This window comes from Rhinichthys klamathensis, unplaced genomic scaffold (assembly GCF_029890125.1).
Source record: "Rhinichthys klamathensis goyatoka isolate OS25496 unplaced genomic scaffold, OSU_Roscu_1.1 h1tg000279l_1, whole genome shotgun sequence".
Lineage (NCBI taxonomy): Eukaryota > Metazoa > Chordata > Actinopteri > Cypriniformes > Leuciscidae > Rhinichthys > Rhinichthys klamathensis.
In genome coordinates, this window is record NW_026606798.1 from 401,116 (window position 1) to 417,500 (window position 16,385).

The 16,385-nt window shown below is 39.2% G+C and overlaps 2 protein-coding genes across 2 annotated transcripts in view; both read left to right on the forward strand.

Annotated features, from left to right (window-relative positions):
* The window catches only part of LOC130102865 (myosin-IIIb-like), a 135,428-nt gene extending 130,838 nt beyond the window's left edge, over positions 1-4,590 (forward strand). The window contains exon 29 of the mRNA XM_056268965.1: positions 4,292-4,590. The gene's annotated coding sequence lies outside the window, so the exon portion shown is untranslated. The remainder of the gene's footprint in view (positions 1-4,291) is intronic.
* A 2,278-nt stretch (positions 4,591-6,868) lies between these two features.
* On the forward strand, positions 6,869-9,649 carry sp5a (Sp5 transcription factor a). Its single transcript, XM_056268979.1, has 2 exons — positions 6,869-7,273; positions 8,171-9,649. Exons 1-2 carry the CDS (start codon positions 7,223-7,225, stop codon positions 9,227-9,229), a joined length of 1,110 nt encoding a protein of 369 aa, XP_056124954.1. The 5' UTR covers positions 6,869-7,222; the 3' UTR covers positions 9,230-9,649.
* The last annotated feature ends 6,736 nt before the right edge of the window (positions 9,650-16,385 follow it).

Sequence of the window (16,385 nt, forward strand, 5' to 3'; positions counted from 1 at the left end):
GTGACACTGAAGACTGGAGTTATGGATTTTGAACACTGGAATACATTACATTTTTAAATATAGTACAACAGAAACCAATTCATTTCAATTGTAATAGTATTTCATAGTATATCTGTTTTTACTGTATTTTTTATCAAATAAATTCAGCCTTGGTGGGATTAAGAGACTTATTTCAAAAACAATAAACCTTAATGTTTCCAAACTTGAGCGGTACTGTAAAGAAAAAGTGGTTGGATCAATTATTTTAGTATCAAAGATATTATTATATTATTTAAGGATACTATTGTAGTTAATATTTTGCATTGGTTTTCATTTTAATTTTACTTAAAGGTTAAGTCATTTTGTTTAGTTTTAGTTATGCAAGTCCATCAAGTTAAACTAAATGCAATTAAGAAATGTTTCTTTGGCAACTAAATGAAAAAAAAATTGAAGTTTTGTTAAAATTATTAATATATTTATTGTTATTTTTTGTTTTGAGTAACGGAACATTTCTTTATGTTGTTAGGTTTCGTTTTAGCCTACTTATACTAACCTATACTTAACTGTAATAACCTAGCCTGGGTTGGATAACTAATATGATATAATATAATCACTTCAATACAACCACTAAAATGCTACCCTAAAGGGTCGTACACACCGGGACGAATATCGGCGCGCGTTATTCGCCAGCATTTTTCATCGCGTTTTTTGTGTTCACACCCAAGCGATTTTCGCTGACGATGAGCCGAGTGAACATGCCAATTCATTCCCTGACATTAGATGGCGCTTAATGTAAAACAGAAATAGTCCTATGTTGTAGTCGCTGTCGCGTTTGTCATATAGTTCTTTATGTTCAGACACCAACGAGACCAGCAGCTCTACATTCATCTTGCCTCGCATCTTCCTCGTCTTATTTCTCCTCGGCAGTGTAGACGCTACTTGGCGTATATCTTCTTCGCCGTTACGTATGTGTGCTCGGCAAGACCATTTTGTGTTTGAGCGCCCCCAAGTTGTGTTTTACTGTAACTTCAGAAGCTCCAGACACGTGAGCAAAAGCGCCAATCTCATTGGTCGGATAGTTTTTGACGCGGCGCGTCAAACCCAAAAAACGAACCCGAGGCGTTTTTTAAAAAATGATGCTTTTACGTGTGGCGTTTTTCGTGTCGGTGTGGCGCCGTTTGTTTAGTCACGAGGCGTTAAACGTCGCCGAATATCGCGCGCGAAATTCGTCCCGGTGTGAACAGGCCTTAAGGCTGTGTGTCCACCAAAGCATTTTTTTTTTAGGCCAGCATTTTTTTTTTATTTTTTTTTTAAGAAAAATTGGCAGCAACGCAACGAGACTTTGAATAAAAATCAGAGCTCATCACTGTCACTTTTTACCCAGCCGTCCAATCACAGTGGAGGAGGGGCGGGGCAAATACCAAAGCGACCAACCACCACATCCTGCTTGTATAACATCAACAGAGACAACAACAATGGAACAAAGTCACTTAAAACAAGGGCCAGAGCAAGCACTTTACATTCTGTCGACATTTTATATTCAGAAATAAGCTATCTGTGAAATCAGATTCACTTCTGCAGATATTCCATATCATAGCAACCAAACGTCTGAAAAAAAACGCTGTGCCGCTGAAACGCTCTCAAGCGCCCACAGCTAGCCGTTTTCAGCTGGCTAAAATCGTTTTGGTGGACACATGGGCTAAATGCACTAAAATGCTAAACTAAACTCGATCTCTTTAGTATCCTCAATCGTTACTCTAACAGATGAAATGAAAATCAAATGAAGTCTATTGCTTAAGACTCCTGATTCACCAATCAAAATATTTGTAAAATATCAAATTCTTCCAAGAACTAATGATCTGAGCTGCTTTCTAAATTTACTTTATAGCTCTATTATTGTATGTATTATTGACTATTGACACATTTGAGTCTATATGCATTTTCATCTATGCATTTCAGGGGAAACATGTGAGATAAAGTTGATCCTGAAGCACAGCTAAAAGCTCAATTAAAGGTAGGGCAGGCAATATTTTTTATAAACACTTTTTGTTATTCTGGTTGAAACTCCAGCCAGTCTTCACATCCTGATAGCAATCAATAATAGAAGTGGTCTAAATACTAAAACATGTATCTTCTGTGGAAGTCACATGACCAAAAAATGTTCGTTCAATACGATACGATGTCCTCCCTGCCTGTCAGCGTATGCATTTCCACACCTCCACACACACATGCTCTCGCAGACATCACACGTCATCAGAGCGTTTCATGCTGTGCAGAGTTAGACAGACGTCAGTCACTGAGAGCCACAAACGAAACCGCAGCCGTCTTTTACAGTTCCTCCTGAACCAAAACAACCAGCTTACGTAACCGTAATTATGACATGGCTACCCGTGATGTTCTACCTGGAGCTGTTTATGCATTTCTGTGTAAACACTATCAATGGTGAAATAAATCTGCAGAAGTCAGGTCGTAGAACTAGCATACTGCAAGTTGTTTATGTTCATTTTTATTGTAATGTTATGTGCTTTGAGACACTAGGTAATTTAACACCGTCTCTCGTCTCATCTTGTGTTCATGGAGGAGGAGGCGTGGCTTTGAAGACGCTCTGAAGGGAGGGTGGGATCTTATGCTTTCAAAGCTAGCTTGCTATTGCTAGCCTCTCCAAAATTGCCTACCCTACCTTTAAGTCTCTTGAGCTTTGAGCAACACTCTCTCCTCTAGGATTTGTGGATTTTGCAGCTCTATTTTCCATAATTCAATGGTTAAAACATTACCTCTAATTCCATTTGGCCTACCATTGTTTAATATTAATTTGCCTGCGAAATGATTTGTTGATATGAGTTTATAGTGAAATCTGAATCCTAATTATCTCGCTCTCTGCACTCAAACTGAAGCGTTTGATTAATTCGGCAAACAAAAAGAGCCACAATTGTCCCAAGGACCAACATCTGCACAGAACTTCAAACCCCGTCAGACTGAATCTAAAATTAGTACCTAAATATCCATGAACTATATGTTCAGCCCCTCCGTATAATCCGAAACCTCTGATCCCGCTCGAGGAAGCCAGACGTGACCCCAACAATTACCGCGGGAACCGAGCGGGTCAGAGTTGCGTTGCCACACACAGCGGCGAGCGGCTGGTTAAGGGACGACCTCTCCCTCATCTCCTGACCCGAGGCCCGTTCAGCGCAGCGCTCCTTTTAAACGCGTAGCCCGAGCACAGGCAACAGTATCGGGTTTCAGGGGAAAATGTTGGAAATTAGCAAGAGCAGAGTCAGGCTACACCGCGTCGAGGGCAGAACACAATGGCAGCTTTCTGTCAGGGAGAAACTTCAAAGGCCCGCTGAGTGACTACTCTGAGTTGGACTTTGTTGTAGATCACTGAGGAAATTCACAGATGTTTTCTCATACGAGACACCATTACAGAGGCTCTCGTACCCGGTAGCCCTGAGCATTTCTCTGCCTTTCCATCTCTCCTGCTCTTGTGTGTGAGACAGATGTGGAGACCCTTTTTTCTTTTTTTAGACTTTTTTTCTCCCTTATTTTCTTCTGCTGTCTGTCCAAAGAACATGAAAAGCTAGACACGGCCCTGACCTGTCCGAAGAAGACCTACAAATGCAGAAACTCACGGTTGACAGTTTTATCAAAACCCCGCAGACAGCGCCGTGATCTTGACCGAAGTGTGTCACCAGAGAACTCCTGATATTGTACAATATTTACATATGATTTGATTAAGATCTCCCATTAACCCTTTAAAGCCTACTGTTTCTTTGGTCACTAAATTATTAACATGATAAAAACTTGGCTGAAAAAACCTGTTGCACACAATCTTCTGCATGCCTTCTGTCATCTGATCGTTATATACTTTTTATCAAGTAAAAGACCGTAAAGAATAATTCTATAAGTCTCCCCCTTCACATTGTTATCAAGTACTCAAAGAATAACTGGTAACACCTTATATATATATATATATTATCCGTACATGTTATTGAGAGTTGAGATTGCTGATATGTATATGCATTTTATGTATGTCGTCTGCTATAAAGATCTCATTGATTTACATTACAAGCTATCAGAACTTCATCTTTGTTTTTGGCCATATAACTTCACCAAATTGCATATTTTTACTCTGTTTGGAAATATAATGGTTATAATATAATGGTTAAATATAGGTTCGATAAGCTATTCCATTTTTATAAAATTAGATTTATCGCATTATTATTTAATATCAAGCTTTACAGGATTAAATGCGTGCATTTATGTTTTATGTAACTGCTAAAACTAATCACCCTCTTTCTTTCTTCTTTTACAGATTGCCTTTCCCAGTGTTTTGCCACGAAATGTGCTGTACATATAAAATAATGAGGAGCGATTATTTATGTATGCATTATTTTCTCAGTATTTGGATTTGCGTATTTATTATGAAAGGCAAACGTGCTATTTATCCGTTTTCTTAGAATAAAAATGAAAAACACATATTATGGTTAATTGAATAAGGACTCTCAAAGGCAGCCTGTCGAACTGTTAACATTTACAATAATTTGTTGCCAAACAACGTGATTAGATGAGCGATGGCTGACTCACTGTGCTGCTTTTCTTTCTTTCTTTCTTTTTTAAGACGGTTTGGTCTGAGATGTTTATGAGCGACTGGCCATAAAGCAAAGTGTGTACATCCTTGTTCTCTGCATCACTCGTTGTTCTGTGGATATAAAACTCCCTTTTCTGGTAATAGATTCATTCCAACTATACAGTACAGTTCACACTTCTGTGAATGGTGTTCTCAATCCAATCTCACCAGCGGTTTTGTATCCTAATTTGTCTGAGAAATAAAGTCAACAAAACAAGTTTTGTCATATATCGTGTGCTGCTACTTTTAAAACTCTTTGTAAAATCTGAATTAAGCTTGCCAAAATGTGTGGTCGTTATTAACCTGTCTGGACCCAGAAATATAGATATTTGGTTAAAACAGTGACTGTTAAGAAGAATAAACAGAATTGTGTCCCCTTGAGATTCTCTGAGGACTTCAGGAAAACTGAGACCTCCTCCCTGTGGGATTCCCCCTCCTTCCCCCGTTACTATGTGAGAAACCTTAATCCCATCAAAAGAGCTGATCTGCTTCAACATCAAGCACTCCAAACTGCTGGAAAGGGACAGTTTAAAAAGTCATAGATTAGAGGCATCTCTCTGTGGGAGTTTGCTTGTCTTGTTTTTATTTAGTCTACTGCTCACATTCGAAGCTGCACTCGCTAATATGACAGTTTGCTCGCCTGCAAAACTTAGAAACTACGAAACTTTGAAGCAATTTTAATGTGAGCACTCATTTACGATGCTCGATTCCTGTAATATTTGTGGAGGCGTCACGTGTGTCGGAGACTGGGTTGCAGTGAAAGCTTGACTGGATCGGGGCGGAGAAGAGGGAGGAGAACTGGAAAATGTTCAGACTTTCTCAAAGACTGGATCTCCTCCTCTCGCCAGCCTGCAAATCACACAACTAAGACATCATCATCATCATCATCATCATCATCACCGTGACATCTCCACACCTTGATGGGTCCACGTTGACTTGCACAGGGTGTCGTGGGACTGTTCTTTACTAAATCATTTGTCTTTTCAACTATGAGAACAATAAGCAAGCGCTTGTTCTTTTTGTTGTGTAGTCACAATCAATTAGTGCATGTGATTCGAGAGCCGTTCTGTTGACAAACCTAATCTTATTTTGTATTATTTGTTAAAAAACCTCTGTGGGAAAATGTGTCATCTGTCGATCCACGTCATGTGTTTAAGACATATTTGGTAACACTTTACAATAAGGTTTCGTTTGTTAACATTAGTGAATGTATTAACTAAAATGAAGTAACCATGAGCAACACATTTGTTACTGTATTTGTTCATATTTGTTAACGTTATTAACAATTACATATCCAGCGTTTCATTGTTTGTTCATGTACTTTACAGTGCATTAACTAATGTTAACAAATACAACTTTTGATATTAATAATGTATCCGTAAATTTTTTAATTAACATTGACAAATATTAATAAATGCTAGAAGTGCAGGTCATTATTATGCATGTTAACTAATGAAACCTTATTGTAAAGTGTTACCACATATTGCATGTTGGGTTATTTGTAATTCAATTAAAATGTTAGGTAACAGTTTAGTTTAGGGTCTAATGCTATTGCTTATTAGCATCATATTACTAGGATTTATTAGTACTTATAAAGCACATATTAATGCCTAATTCAGCATGGCTGTATTTTACATCCCTTAATCCTAACTATTTACTATAGTACTTAACTATTAACTACAATTTACCTTAACTAATAAGCAGTTTAGTGAGGCAAAGTCGTAGTTGGACCCTAATCTTAAGTGTGAGCAAATTGTATTGCTGCATTTATTCTCACATGCAGGACAACTTGCGATTTCTAATTGTTAAATCACTAGATTCTATTTGAACAATTCTATTTTAAAAGACGCCATTGCAAACTTATCTAGGCTACATTGTGTGTATAATAGGCTAACTGACTGATATGGCGTGTTCACTGTGATTTTTGGAGTCCGACTCATTGTAAGTGCAACTAATTTAGCCGTTAATCGTAAATTAAATGTTAAACTATGTGTGAACTTTATACTGAGTCAAATGGTTCCTTCCTCTTGAAGTTATCTCATAAGCCCGCGCGAGATCTCTGGAGATAACACACAGTCGCATTGTCGCACAACAAATCCTTAATTACAGAGAGGGGGATCGGGTGACTCCGGCATCCAATAGCGGGGGTCTCCAGGCGGCGAGGGGGTCTTTGATCAAGAAAATCCAATTATTTGTGTATATACATTTCCCACATAGTGATTACTTCATTAATTGTCCCGCCTTTATCCCCACCCGTCCCATCCCCCACTAATAATCAGCCCTTTTATCCAGACCAACAAACACACCATAGGAGCTTTGTGTGGATTCAGAGGATTTGCTTCCCCCTCTCAAAGAGCCGCTCTTCTTTGATGATTGGGCAGCGGCGAACTTCAAAGTCATAAATCTCACTCCTGACTGGCTGGCGGCCCACCAAAGTCCTTATCAAATCCAAAGAAGTGATCCTTCACTCCCTCAGATAGTCCAGGGATAGCTGGAGGAGAGGACGCGACGCCACCGCACACAGCACGCACTACACGCTCAAGTCTTTTTTATTTTGAAGGTTTGAATTTGGCTGCTTTAAATCGAGAAGCTTGAGGAACTCGAGGAAGTGTTGCCATGGCAGCTGTGGCTGTGCTGAGGAACGACACACTACAGGCATTTCTGCAGGTTCGTCAAAACTTTCAAAACTCAGATATTGTTGAAAATGTCGTTCGTAAAGCGCGACGCAAAGAAACGATGCTTATTTGACTTATTTGAGTGTCTCTGAACTACGCAAACTACTGCCGATAACGAGACGTTATTACTTTATTCCGCGAGTTCAGATTTATCATTAAGCAGCAAACGTGTGCACGTAAGAATGATAGGAATGCCTTTTCCATCCATTTAATTAGTTATCATTGGTATCATTTAATTAAATAGAGTTTTCAGTTCGATTTAACAGTTTTTACTGTAAAAGGTCTTACTTTACAGAACTTACAGTTCGATTTTAATCATCGCTAATTATATTCAGTGGTTCAAAAAGTGCAATAAACTTGCTACTGTAGTTGAACTCTTTCATTTTGAATGCAATTAAACTTCAATTTAGTTCGATAATTTAATCATCTTTTTTTAATCGTATAATAACTGACTGTCATTGCTTGTTCACTGTTATTTTTGGAGCAAGCCAACAAGTAAAACTCATTGTAAGTGTAACTAACTTAGCCATTAATCGTAACTGTATTGCCAAACCATGTGTGAACTTTAGCTATACTGAGTCAAATGGTTACTTGAAATCGATTGCAAACATATTTCACCAATGCAGCTAAAGTTATGCAAATTGAAATGAAATGTCTGTCCGTAATAGTTTCGTTGGCTCGTTTTGAAATTGTATCTGCATATTGCATTTATTTATTCCTTCATCCTTCACGAGTATTTATAATTCCTTCATAAATCCTGTGAAATAAAGTAGCCCACATTTGGCATGAGAATTTTGTTGAGCAAAACGTGTGTGGAAATCTTTCCCCCGAAAAGTGTTTTTTTAAACTATGTGTAAATATTTAAACATGACTCTTTCTCACTACCCAGGATCGCACGCCAAACTCCTCGCCGGAAAACAGCAAACATTCTCCTCTGGCACTTTTAGCGGCGACGTGTAACCGGATCGGTCATCATCACGGATCCGCCCACACGGACTTTATTCAAGTTCCCTACGACACGACCCTCGGGTCGCCGTCACGGATTTTCCACCCGTGGAGTAACGAGGCGAATCCCCAATCCACGCTTTCCGGCAATACCTCTTTTGGACTATCCTCCAAATCTCACCTGCAGGGCTCCTACGCCTCCCACCATGAGCTCCCGTTAACCCCCCCGGCCGATCCCACGTATCCATATGATTTCTCTCCGGTTAAGATGTTGCCATGTTCAATGCAGTCGTTACAGTCGAGCTGTCCGCCGACCTACGTTCCCGCCGTCACCTACGCGGCGCCGGCACCCATCCCAACCTCCATTCCCGGTTTTGTCCCGGGACACTCGGGCCTGGTCCATCAGCAGCCGAGACAGCTCTCTCCAAACCCGGGCGAGGATATACCGTGGTGGAGCCTTCAGCAGGGAAACCACGTCAGCCACCCGTCGCCCCTCGGCCCCCACCGCTTCCCGATCCAGAGGGGTTTGGTCTTGGGACACACGGACTTTGCCCAGTACCAGACCCAGATCGCAGCCCTTCTCCACACCAAATCCCCCTTGGCCACGGCCCGGCGCTGCCGGAGATGCCGGTGTCCCAACTGTCAGTCGTCCAGCTCCAGCGACGAGCCCGGCAAAAAGAAGCAGCACATCTGTCACATCCCCGGATGCGGGAAAGTATACGGGAAAACGTCCCACCTGAAGGCGCACCTGCGCTGGCACTCGGGAGAGAGACCCTTCGTGTGTAACTGGCTCTTCTGCGGGAAGAGTTTCACCAGATCGGATGAGTTACAGAGGCACCTGAGGACTCACACGGGGGAGAAACGCTTCGTGTGTCCGGACTGCTGCAAGAGGTTCATGAGGAGCGACCATTTGGCCAAACACGTGAAGACGCACCAGAACAAGAAGAGCAAAAGTCACGAAAAGACTGATTACGTGAAAAGAGAAGACCTGAGACCTGTGTAGTTGACTCGGATGAACATAGACTAGTGCAATATAATCTTCAGGATCCCGGTGAAGTGAAAAAGAAGCTTTTATTTTTTCATTAAAAAAGGGTTCACGAGACTTACTTAGACTGGGAGTCTTTTTTTCTTTTCTTTTCTTGGACTTGTAAATATCATTTTCGAGTCGTTCCTGAAGGAACCCTGGATAACGTGTCCTGTCCCCTGAGCTACTCAAAACATTAACAAGTTTTAACTTGTGTTAAGATCTCTGTCTTCGGTGGAAGATTTCTTTATCCTGTAAATATATTGATAGCTTTTGTTGAATGAAAGTGTCAGTTTTTCGCTCCTTGTGGGGTGTTTTAGCATGCTGTTAAAAACCATCTGTTAAACTTCCAAAAATGTGTGAAAATAAAGAAAATGTCTTGTACATGCCATCGAAACATAAGACGGGGAGGTGGAGTTGTTATTAAAAGTGCAGAGATTTATTTTTTGAAGAGGAAAAATGCGAGTTAAATGGATGTCTAAGTTTTATAGCGTGCGCGAGTGTGTGTGAAACGCCTAACAGAGAAACAGTGAAACTCTGTGATCGAGAATCAAGCACTGTGAGATTCATCACTTGTTAGGATACGGAGAGTTCAAAGGACGGCATTATGATTTGAAGTTAGCCGAAATGACAATAAAGCAAACACTAACTGACGTCAGCTGTATTTCTCTGTTTTCCGTGTCACTCGTGAGCATTTTACGGTGTTTGATATGTAAAACATATAAGCACAAGCCCTCGAGCTATCACAGAAATGCTCTTGAAGTGTTTTACGCTGCATCGAAATCTCAGAATCGCATCAACGGAAAGATTACGTGACGAACTGTACGGCAGATGTGTTACTAAGTTCACTTAATACCATCTATGGTATTAATTATAAACTATACACAAATCTGCTCCATGTAGATACAACATATTCAGATGCACTGCAATAGCAAATCTAATATCAGTGCAGATTTTGATGTGATCATAATGCTGTTTTAATATCAAATCAAGTCCATTTTAACCTCAATCTCAATACTTTTTGATTTTCACAAAGTGGTTTCTGGCAGTTAACTCTAAACAGAAGGAGAATGATGGTAATAATTCATTATGTGTCTGAATTGTACTGAAAATTTTGCATGGAGAAAGACACAGTTGCACAGAAAGCCCACAAACATTTGGGGAAAAAAGTAAACATTTGGTCATTAACTGAGTTTTTCGTACAATTTTGATTATCTTTCAACGTTTCACACATGACGACGTCTAAAACCAGCATTGGAATATATGAAGGAAGCGTTTATTAATGATATTTGGAAGGGGCTTTTTGGCACCCAGAAAGAGCATGTCTTTGCTTCTCCAGCAACAGCGCCTCTGTTGGTAAAAGCCTGGCACAAACCACTAAACGCTTCTCTAATGTTTGCCCACTTGTGTTTAGAGGATCTAGCTATAACTCAGATGTGTTCAACTAACACAGTCTCATCCCAAGACGTCATATGACTGACGCTTTTGACCATACGTCAACATCCGACGTTTTAGGGTACCCTTTAACGTCAGTTAGATGACGATCCTAGGGCGTCATCTAACTGACGCTTTACCTTTAGCGTCAGTTAGCTGACGCGGGTAGGTTTAGGTCTGGGGTAGGGTTATGATTAGATAGCGTCATCTAACTGACGTTAAAGGGTACCCTAAAACCTCGTATGTTGACGTATGGTCAAAAGCATCAGTCATATACGGTATAGTTGTCTCTTCTGCTTTAGAAGTGAAAATATGAGTGCCATGCTGCTTTAACGATTTGAATTGTAAATGTAATTGTTACAGTTCTGCATAAATTGTAAAAGGTTTTAATATCCCACCTATTTTTGTTTATTAAAATCTCATTTTATTCGGATTCATAAAGCCACTTTCTCTTTGAGGACATACACTGATTATTGGTGAAGATTGTGTTTGAGTTTCTGACACTTGGGTGTTTTGTAACGTGTTCCTCAAATGTATTTCTGTATTCGGAGGGGGGGTTATTAATAATAACATATTATTATTATGTTTTCTCTTAAAACCACTCCATGAAAGCCATAATTATAGTTTCCAAACTCACAGTACTACTTATAAAAAGTGTTTTCATGCATTTTGTTTCTATATGTTATCAGAAAAATCTTGTGTCTGAGCCGGTTTAGTTAAACACAATCATTTTCTGGATCTTCGTACATAAACATGATTGAGCTCAAAATTTTTACAACCACATTCTAAATTATGTAAAGAAGAAAAGCCCTATTTGTATTTTTTATTTATTTACCTCTATTATAATTTAACTCTAAAAAAATAAGTTAAGCAATTTTCAAGTTATATTATACAAGATTCAACTCATTTTTTTTAAGTCAGTTTAATGTATTTTTAAGTTGAAATGACTTAAACATCTAAGTTGATTGTAGGCTACTTAAAAATTTCTATTATAATGAATACTTATATTTGTCAACATGAAAATGCTTTTTGTTGTTGTTGTACATGCAAAACAAGAGGACAAATGATTCAGACATTCTTAGTTGTCTCTTCACATTCATGCTTGTAGCAAGTGCTTTCGTTCCAGAGTGACACAGAAATACGTGTTAAAGTTAGGCTTTAAAGGAATAGTTCACCCAAAAATGAAAATTCTGTTCGGTCTAACATTTGCTTGTTTACTTTAGAGTATTAAATGTGGGAAATGAACAGAACAGAATGGAAGAGTAACTAAACAGTTGATGGACCCATTTCCCCATTGTATGGAAGTCAATGGGGTCCAACTGTATACCCATTTTCTTCAAATCAGCAGAAGAAAGATATTCATACAGGTTTGAAACAGTAAAAGATGGCAGAATTTTCATTTCTGAAATATAAATAGCCCATAGAAATAACTGTATTTGGTTATAATGGTCAGGTAATCATGTTGTTACTAAATTCACACATTTCCAAGATGAAACTTAAAAAAATAAGACAAAAGAAAGCAGAGTATTTATAATGGACCCTTTTCACAGATGATGATGATGATGCATTTACACAGTTATCAACATTGCAAATCGAGTAAAGTCATATATATATATATATATATATATATATATATATATATATATATTAATAAACATGTATAACACTATATATTGTGTTGTATTACCTTGTAAACGACAGGAAAACGAATAAAACGCTGCTGTGATGTTTCTAATACAACGACTGAGGGAGTGATGACAAATTTGGCATCTTTCTCTCTTCTGACCAACACAATCAATCTGTCTTTCGGCAAAAAAAAAAAAAAAATTGCCGTCATCTCTTTTTCATTGCCTAAGACGTTTACGCAGCTTTGACGACTTCCGCTTCTGAGATCCCTGGAAATCTTCATTCACAAAATAACACATAAAGTGCTTGAGTGGATGTGTCAGTTCTGTTTTGACTGGTGTCATGCTATAGAACGAATAATAACTCAAATGATGGAAAATGTCCCATTATGAAGTGAAAACCTGAAGGATCTGCACCGACCGAGTGCCGTTCCCACGGGGCAGAGCGGGCTGTTCCTCTCCTTCAGAGAGGGAGATATGGTCAGGCTATCACAACAGCACATGTGTGTTTGCTGCAGGGAGTGTGTGTTTAAGCCTCAGCGTGACCTGATCTGAATGCCACACTCTGATCTGCCTTTGATGTGAGTCTGTCGAGAGTCTGGCAGAATCAGCCATTTAGACACACATACTTAAGCATGCATACTTCAAATCTAACATGTGCTTGTTTATTTTAGAGTATTAAATGTGGGGGGGAATAAATAAATAAAGAATACACCCAGGCCTAGCTGAGCATCAAAGGTTGTTTGGGGTGTGTAAGAGCATCACTTACGTCTTGAGAACGGACTGGAGTGACTCTTTGCGTCAAGAGATTAATGCATTTCTACATCTAACTCAACGTAATGCTTTTTCTTTCACTTTATTTTTATTTTCTTCAAAGGAACACATTCTGTAAATCACTGAGATACGAGATCCTGGGCTATATATTGTGACTTGACCGCCTAATTGTATTTCTAAAATGGTTACTACATATGAAATATTACATATAACATTTTATTAAGCTAATTGACTGAGCAGCATCCTTCCACTAAACGATAGCGTGTTTGTGCTTTAAAACAGTAAAAATCTGCTATAGGCAGTGTGCAGTGCTGTGAGAAAAATGAGTCATCTGTTCATTTAAAAAAAACTATTGTAAACAGAGTTTGTCGGATAAATTAATAAACTTAATAAACTGCTATATTAGACTGAAACTGAAAAAATAAAACAAGTTGCCTTTGGAAAGTAAACAAGAAACCAACAAAATTGTTAATGTAATACTTTTATATACACACATATATGTGTGTGTGTGTGTGTGTGTGTGTGTGTGTGTGTGTGTGTGTGTGTGTGTGTGTGTGTGTGTGTGTGTGTGTGTGTGTGTGTGTGTGTGTGTGTGTGTGTGTGTGTGTGTGTGTGTGTGTGTGTGTGTGTGTGTGTGTGTGTGTGTGTGTGTGTGTGTGTGTGTGTGAGTGAGTGTGTGTGTGTGTGTGTGTGTGTGTGTGTGTGTGTGTGTGTGTGTGTGTGTGTGTGTGTGTGTGTGTGTGTGTGTGTGTGTGTGTGTGTGTGTGTGTGTGTGTGTGTGTGTGTGTGTGTGTGTGTGTGTGTGTGTGTGTGTGTGTGTTTGTGTGTGTGTGTAGAAAATATATATATTTCACTGCAACACATACTGTATACATATACAGGTAAAACTCGAAAAATTAGAACATTGTGCAAAAGTTCATTTATTTCAGTAATTCAACTTAAAAGGTGAAACTAATATATTATATAGACTCATTACATGCAAAGTGAGATATTTCAAGCCTTTATTTGTTATCATTTTGATGATTATGGCTTACAGCTATGAAAACCTTTTCACTATATTCTAATTTTGAATTTGGGGTTTTCATAAGCTCTATATGGCATAAGCCATAATCATCAAAATGATAACAAATAAAGACTTGAAATATCTCACTTTGCATGTAATGAGTCTATATAATATATTAGTTTCACCTTTTAAGTTGAATTACTGAAATAAATGAACTTTTGCACGATATTCTTATTTTTCAAGTTTCACCTAGGCTATATATAGGCCTATATATTTATTTAATTTTTCAGTGAACATAACTGAACATTCTTTTTAGGCTATAAAATCTTTACACTGCCATTACTGCAGGGGTTTTCATTATCACTACTTCCCTGAAGCCTGTGAACACTTGAGCACATTGAGGAAAAATGGCTTAGTCTAAACTAAAGAACACTCTATGCTATAGCCTACAAACATAACTTCAAATATTATTTTTTTATTTGTTTGATTGATTGATTGATGGTTTTTGCATGATACATACTTAGTGTGTCTCAGGTTTTTTTATGTATATATAAATGCTGACATAATATTTGCATAGAAGAAGCAGGTGCCAATGATGACAGCTTTGCGGACAGCTGTTAATATACCAGCGCCATCTTGCGGCGACTTGTGGGACATTATCTTTCAGCAGCGCTAGGTATGATCCATATGCCCACATTTCTCTCTCTCTCTCTCTCTCTCTCTCTCTCTCTCTCTCTCTCTCTCTCTCTCTCTCTCTCTCTCTCTCTCTCTCTCTCTCTCTCTCTCTCTCTCTCTCTCTCTCTCACACACACACACACAAAATATCGTTTAATCACATCTATAGACCTGCAAAATCAAAACAAACAAAATAAAAGTACTATTCTTCGCTTTGTAATGACGCCACTGTTTACATTCTACGGAAAAATGTTTGATAGCAAACATATAGTTGCGCTGTTAAAAGATAAGGTTTTAAAATGACCAATAAGTGTTTGTCTTATCAAGAAAGAATGTTTAAATATATATATATTCCTTTGGACTGCAGGTCCTGCAGAACCCGAAACACTGTGTGGTTTTCCGAGGAACCAGCCAGAGATCGACGGAAAGTGATTCTTCATTGAAGAGGGTCCTTTGAGTTGAGGAACCACTGAAGACATGAATGTTTATGAAGAATGTGTGTGTTTAGTTGGAGTCGCTGTGCAGATGTGAGTGACGTAAAGAGGGAGCTGTCCAGCTGCTGAAACCTGCACAAACACTCGCATCATGCAACATGATCGGGTTTTATTCCTATACAGTCGATGCATTGCTGCGCGTAAATCACATAAAGATAGGGAAAATAATGCTTAAGGAAATCTAATCCGGTTCCTTGGAAATGCATGCGTGAACTACGAATATGTGAGTGAACCGCGGGAGTATAACTCCATTAATTGAACGCTTGCTGCCACCATGTGGAATCCCTCTTCAACATCAGTCTGAAAAGCATTTCATTTCGTTGCCAACATTCAGGACTAAAACTTCTGAGACATGAGCTTGTCCTTTCAAGGTTAAGAGGACGGCTTGTCCCATAAACATATAAACCTCCGAGCTCAATGCTAAAGTAGCCTATGGATATTCATAACAAACAACCAGTCCAAAAACAGGTGCTGAAACACACGAAAGAAACATGACATTTCGTGTTCTGCAAACACTGTCGTCCTTCATCTTTCAAGGTCAGAACGACACAGAGTCCTCTGAACAGGCTTACGATGTGTGGTGTGTGTGGCTGTTGTGTTCAACTTGAAAAAGTGTTTGTTCGTGACTTGCGTTCTCATTTAAGCGCAAAGTCCTGCGGGAACGCGTGCCAGAGCTGTCGTTACGCTCATGCCATGAGATGTGTTTCAGAGGCAGTGTGATGTCGTGCGGGTTCGAGGATTGCCAGCCGTGAGTCTGCGCACACACAGCAGCGAATAAACAGCAGCAGCAGCAGCAGCCTCGGAAAGGTCATCGCGATCCGTCAGTGAGGGTTTCGGCTGATTCTGGAGGAGTGTGTGAGGCGCGAGCACTGAGATTTTGGACACTGTTGCGATTCTCTCTAGACTCCTTCACCGGGTAAGCGGCTTCCTTTACTTTCAAATGTTTCTGTTGGTCATGTCAAAGTAAAACCGTGAATTATTCATCTAACAGGTGCTTCACACAGTCATGCGTTATTCAGTAAATCTCAGTGCCTTCAATCGGTAAAACTGTGTATTGGGAGTTCTCTGGAAATATTGCCTATTTGAACCCCATAATGGCAATCCATATCGCATAAGGACATAAAATCAGG

Coding starts and splice junctions, on each gene's coding strand:
- sp5a (XM_056268979.1), top strand. CDS start 7,223: ATGGCAGCTGTGGCTGTGCTGAGGAACGACACACTACAGGCATTTCTG. Junction 7,274..8,170: donor CACTACAGGCATTTCTGCAG/GTTCGTCAAAAC, acceptor CTCACTACCCAG/GATCGCACGCCAAACTCCTC.